Source organism: Microtus ochrogaster, chromosome 1 (assembly GCF_000317375.1).
Source record: "Microtus ochrogaster isolate Prairie Vole_2 chromosome 1, MicOch1.0, whole genome shotgun sequence".
NCBI lineage: Eukaryota > Metazoa > Chordata > Mammalia > Rodentia > Cricetidae > Microtus > Microtus ochrogaster.
Genome location: NC_022009.1, coordinates 54,087,851 through 54,094,195, shown reverse-complemented (window position 1 = coordinate 54,094,195; position 6,345 = coordinate 54,087,851). Strand labels below are relative to the sequence as shown.

General features: G+C 36.3%; 1 protein-coding gene across 1 annotated transcript in view; it reads right to left on the bottom strand.

Moving 5' to 3' along the window:
- Positions 1–600: 600 nt before the first annotated feature.
- The window catches only part of Macc1 (MET transcriptional regulator MACC1), a 25,791-nt gene continuing 20,046 nt past the window's right edge, over positions 601–6,345 (bottom strand). The window contains exon 4 of the mRNA XM_005343689.2: positions 601–813. Coding sequence (XP_005343746.1) covers positions 601–813 — 213 coding nt within the window. The remainder of the gene's footprint in view (positions 814–6,345) is intronic.

Here is a 6,345-nt window from a genome sequence, read left to right as displayed (position 1 = left end):
TTTGCACTGGCCTTGTGCATCCTCTTCCACCTGAATTTCTGCACATGGAGCAGGGAGCAATGCTGACTGACTCCACTAACGAATGCAGATATGTACAGAAGGCATGCAGCCTTTGAAGGCCCAAAGTGCCTTCTCTCCTCCTACTTCTCTGCCACATGATAACTACCCGCATTAAAGCCTCCGGTTTATTGAACTATCTGCTTGATATTATTTAAACACTCATCTGTTTTAACTTTAGAAAACTGAATGAACATTGAATAAGAGAAAAGGGCTTTTCCTTCTCGGTTCCAGAGCATTTTACTGTTTACCATTTTACCACATACAAAAGAAATTTGACTACAAAATCCAATCTTGGTAAGAGTTCCAGGATTTGTTTCTCAAGGTAAAACATGGCTTTCCAAACACAGTGAAAGTAAGACATCTTTATGAGTTCACTCTCCCTCTCTATCTCTTTCTGTCTGTCTTTCTGTCTCTCTTTCTCTCTCTCACACACACATACATACATATACACACACTTATACACACACACACACACACACACACACACACAAACATACTTTCCCACTTACCATTTTCTTTTATCCCCAAACTTGCTTCAGTCTATGCTTCCTGAGAAGTAGTGAAAGCAGTTACTCTCAGAACCTCTAAAGAATTTACTAGTATTAGAGTTCCAGTTAAGTCTCTCCACAGTTTGGTGACAGGGTTTTTCATTTTGTCCAAAACTGATTGAAGGTCTTGTAACATATCTCTACAGCTGTTTCCATAGTGACTGCTCCATGCATAGAGAAAATCATAGGCAGGTTTCCACATCATCTATAAAGAAAAGAAAATAGATTGATGTGAATATCAGACAAATAACAGACAGAGATAGAAACAGAGAAAAAAAAATAAACTGTAAAGGACTTAAAATAAAATGGAATGCTCATTATGTGAACTTTTCGATGTAGAAAATAATCACTATCATTTTTTATAACCCTGTTTCTAAAACTAGAGTGTTTTTCAAAAATAAAATAGTTATAAATATGAACTTTTTTCTTGATCCACTGTTTAGTTTATATTGCCTTGATGTCAATATAAAATTCCTTGCATAATTTAAAATTTACATTTTATTATTCATGTATTTATTTATTTAGTGTGTGAGAGTGAATGTATGTCATACATGTATGTGGAAGTCAAGGGATAACTTGATGGAGTAAATTATGTCCTACCATGTGTGTCCCAAAAGTGATACTCAGTTGTCAAGCTTCATGGCAAGCCTCTTTATCTACAGAATTATCTTTTCAGCACCATATATTTTAATAATAACAAATACTATTAAGATAAACTTTTAATTATCTGACTTTTAAGAATAGGGTTTGTTACATATAAGTATTTGTGTTGTTTTATAATACTATATATCATAACAATGATAGCAAATACATTTTGCACTTTTAATTCATCTATTCAGCAAATCTATACATAAGGAAAACTGTAGTTTGATGATCAAATTAAAATAAAAACAAAAATGTAGTTCTTTAACTCAAAAACTTACTTTTATGGTACATTTTATGATGCAAAGAAAGACCAACATTCTATGTTTCAGCACTTTTCTTCCCCTGAGGTCACACCAATGACATCACGGTTCCCATAGAAATAAATGCATGCCAAAGGAGAATTTCACATACAAGCAAGTACATGATGGTTACCAAGGCAACAGGCTCAGAGGGAATGAGACAAAGGCAAAGGGAAGAATACAGACATATACGCAAGTTAACATGAATTTTATTCTAAGAAAATAACTCATGATTAGAACATTTGAAATATAAACTTTAGTAGTAATTGGAGGCGTAAGTCACAAACAATGCCACAGCAGTTTGGAATTATGATTAATAGGGTGGTATTTATTTAAAGGGGAAAAAACTTACAGATCACTGTCAGCCCTCTGAGCAACCAGGAAGGGAGTCTAGTCGCCGGTGGAGCAGGAAGTGAAGAGAGGAGAGGGAAGTGGCCGCTTTTTTAAAGGGAGAGAGACCACGCCCCAATGGGCTGGTATCTCAGTGGCTATAGGCTGGAGGAGCAGAAGGACCTCCCGCAACAAGTAATTACTTATTTGGGCTTACCAAGTTGATTTATTTGTAATTCTACCATTTATAAAATGTTAAAAAGCACTGAGTTTGAGCTTAATATTGAACATAATTGCTTTCTTAAAATGGTACCTCAATTAACATCAGCATTCCATGTAATTGGATATAATTTTTCCATTTGCCACCACTACTACCCATATAGTCTAATTACTGAGGTGGGCAGAAATAAATCTCTGATGCCATTATGGTTTGCTTCAGTCCACATAAAAATGCTCAAAGGGTGAGATGTTATTTGTTCTAGTTGGCATTTCAGAGAGGACATACACACCTATTCCCTCACCTCTCTTACAAAGACTAATTTTGCAAAATAGAGAATAAAGTAATTATCAAAGTTATATCATGCTATAAGGTATGTGACATAGAAGCGGAAGTCACCTTAGAGTAGCTGCTCTCAACCTATGGGTTACAACCTCCCGAAAGACCATTAGAAAATACAGATTTATAACAGTTATAAAATTACAGTTATAAGGCAGCAATGAAAATATTTCATGGCTGGGATCACCACAGCCATGAGGAACTGTGCTAAAGTGCTACAGCATTGGGAAGGTTGACAACCACTGCCTTAGAGTTTGTATACAAGCTTTGTCATCACTGATCTGGTTTGTGGGGAAATTGTATCTTCTGCTACTGAAATAAGGGCAGTGGAGAATCCTCTTTTCTGAAGGGTTCTGTTGATGCAAACTACTCACACTACCAGTGTTATCAGTAGCAATTCAGCAAGAAAAACAAATTAGGCCACATTAATAGAAGCTTATGTCAGGCTCTATCTCAGCTGTCAGTACTTTGATGCAGTGCTACACTAAAATGGTTGATTAATCTCTGTGGATTTAAAAAACAGAAAACTGTTTGTCCATGCTCCAAACTTATATTCTATACTGAATCCACTCAGTCACCAATATTCAACTAGCTGGTACAATAATTTTCAAATTGTTGTGTACTATTTAACATAATGTTATGTATATTTAACAGCCTCCCCAGACTGTTCTAAGTCCTTTTTTGACTGAGTAGGAAACAGAAATGTATTTGGAAATATTTACAATAGGCAATGACTGACAGCAGTGAGTAAAAGGTGATATAGCACAGAAGATTAGCATAAAATACCAGAGAACATAGATATCTGTTGGGGATTTCAGATGGGTGGTTTCAGAGTTCTTTTATATGCTGACATACAAGTGGTTTTATACTCATGGACAGTAAAACCACCCCACTGTCTTACCCAGGCAGTTAAGCTCTGCATGGCATGTCTTGCTGCAGCAAGGAAATTTAGCATTTACAGAAAAGCTTGCAGGAGTGTTTAGATGTGAGTCGACTTCTCTGTGCTGCTCGGAGACATAGGAGACTGGAGATGTACACAGGGATGGTATAAGTTAGAGCCTACATCCCTCCATACACTTATACTGAGTACTACATAACTCCCTCACATTAGACAGCTTGCACACAGCACAGAACAGTGCAGTCAGCACTGGAATTCAGAGAAACATGGATTGACTGTCGAGGTCTGATCTCTATGTAAGTCTTTCGAAAGTACAAAGAAAAGAGTGGCTAAATTAATCAGAAATGCAAGGGAGGATATTGCCTTGAACTTATTTGATGACCCCTGACATGGGTATGAGAGTGTTAGGGTGGAACCACAGGACAGGGATGACCTTCCTGACTTGAACTAAAATATGAACGGGATTTGCCATCCAGGTTTTTTTTTTCTTCAATACAACAAAGCCTGCATATTTCTTCAGTATAAAATCTGATTTGCCATATACAAAATTACCTGTGACTTTCAACCCAGATGGCAAAAAAATACTATCACACATAGTTTAAATATGGTAAATACATGCTTTTCCACTAATTATTTTACTTGCTAAGTCAAAATTCACTGAATACATATCCTACAAGAATTTCTATTACAGCAAGGTCATGAGGGAAAGGCATGGTGCTTAGATATAGGAAGAAGGCAATCATTTGGACAAACAATGAGTAAACAGATAAGACTTGGTAATAACAATTACAAAAAGTACCTCTAGATTAACCTGTATGAATCGATGTGAGAAAGACAGGAACTTTTAAAGTTTTATTTTGTCTTATGTGCACATAATCTATGTGGACTATGTGAGTGACTGGCACCCTCAGAGGACAGAAGAGGGTTTTGGATTTCCTGAAACTGGAGATGCAAGTTGTGAGCCACTATATGGGTGCTGGGAGCCAAACCCAGTACTCCTCAATAACAACCAATATTTTTAACTGATGAGCCACCTCTCCTGCCATATGACATGCTCTTGTCATTCAATGAGGACTCATATGCTGCAAAAAAGGAAATTGGGTTTTACTGCCAATAGTCCTATGCTCACATCCAGGTTCCATTGCTTATTTGATAGTTCAGTTTGAGCTTTGAATTTTTAAGCTATAAAGTATGTATAATAATTTCCAGTCTTCTTTCTTCAATAAGGCACCCTAAGAAGAACTTATATGACAGTTTGCATGCAATGATTGCTAGTAGTATACATAGAAAATTGTAAATTTTTAATAGGAGCAAGATAAGGAAGCTTTATTTTTAACCATATGGAATATGAGATAATGGACAGGGGCTATCTGATGAAAACTTAAAATGGTCAAATGACCTGAAAGCAGTCAAGGATTGAACATTATTCATGTCACAGTAATGAAGAAAATATGTGAGTCTTCTACTGTGCCAAAAAAGAGAAAAGTGAATGGAAATTTAAGCTTCAGTAAGTGTACCATTGTAGACGCAAGTAAGATACAGAAGCAAAGAATGGAGACAGGGTAGAGTTAGAGTACAGAATTGTATTCATGTTACAAAAGATGGTGGTACCCAGCTGACTCAAAAGGATATCTATCTAGTAACTTATCTGGAGTCAGTTCCACAGCCCCACATAGCTGGTTTTGTGTGAGTGTGTGTTTAGTATTAATGGATTAAAATCATAAAAGTTGGGAGTATTTATATCATGGAAGTTAGCAAAGGCAATGAATGATTGAGGAGTTTCCCCTCTTGCAAAACCAGTTATTAAAATTTCACCATCACACCACAGAGGGAATCCTTTTCTTTTGCCTCCCTCACATCTTCTAACACCAAGTGATTCAATGACACCTGTATCAAAGGCGAACAAGAATACTGACTCCACCCTAAAAATGTCAGTGTGAAGTGCCTACAGGAAGACAAGTGCAAATAAACAGAAGCCACGCAACAAATGAATCACATATAGAATTTGAGTTCTGGAAGAAGAGAAATATAAACAGAGGACTAATCATCAAGAAATGGGTGAATTTTTAAAGGAAGAAAAAATACAAATATGAACATACTATAAAGAAAAAATAATTTGTGGGTTAAATTCTAATGTCTCCAGATAGATAATTTAAGATTATCGAGGACTGAAGAGATAGCCCATTTAAAACATTCAAAAGAAAGGCTAGCTGTCATTAGCCAGAAGAATAAAGACAAAAGAATGTTTTAATTGTTTTTGAAAAGTTGATTTGTTGCTTTTCTGTTGGTGTGTCAAAAATGAATGACCAAAACCAACCTATAGGAGAAAGAGTTGATTTTAACTAAGTATCCAGAGGGCTAGATGTCAATAATAGCTGGGGAGGTGTGCAGCAAGCATCTGGAACAAGAGGCTGAGAGACCACAGCTAACCTCCCATGGGCAGCAGAAGAAGGAAGCTTGAAGTGAGCAAGCTATATGCTCTTGAAGCCCACCTCCAGTGACAAACTTCCTCCATGAAGGCTCCATGTCGTCCAAGTTCCATTCACACCCCTAACCAGCACCAACAAACTGAGGACCAAAGTGAACAAATGCATGAGCCGTTTGGAGAAGTTCCCCCACTTAAACCACTACAATAATTAAAGGGACAAATAATACTGAAGCTAAGAAAACTCACAGTCTGACAACAGCTATAAACTGCATACAGTGAAGGAACACTGAAATTTAAGAAATATGTTATGTTATTCTTCAGTAAACAAATATCAGATGAGGTCAACGTAACTTTTTTATATTAAGCTTTTCTTCACAAAGCCATGTTTCCTCAATGCAATAAATGGTCCAATCAGTTTTTGTCCTTTATGGAGAACGTATATGATATTTGGATTCAAATTCTTTAACATGTCCATATTTAATTTTCAGAATTTATATTTTATTTATACTTGCCTCCATAAAATGAGAATATAACAATGACAAAAATACAGAAGATAACTTGCTTGTGAAAGACCCCCAGTG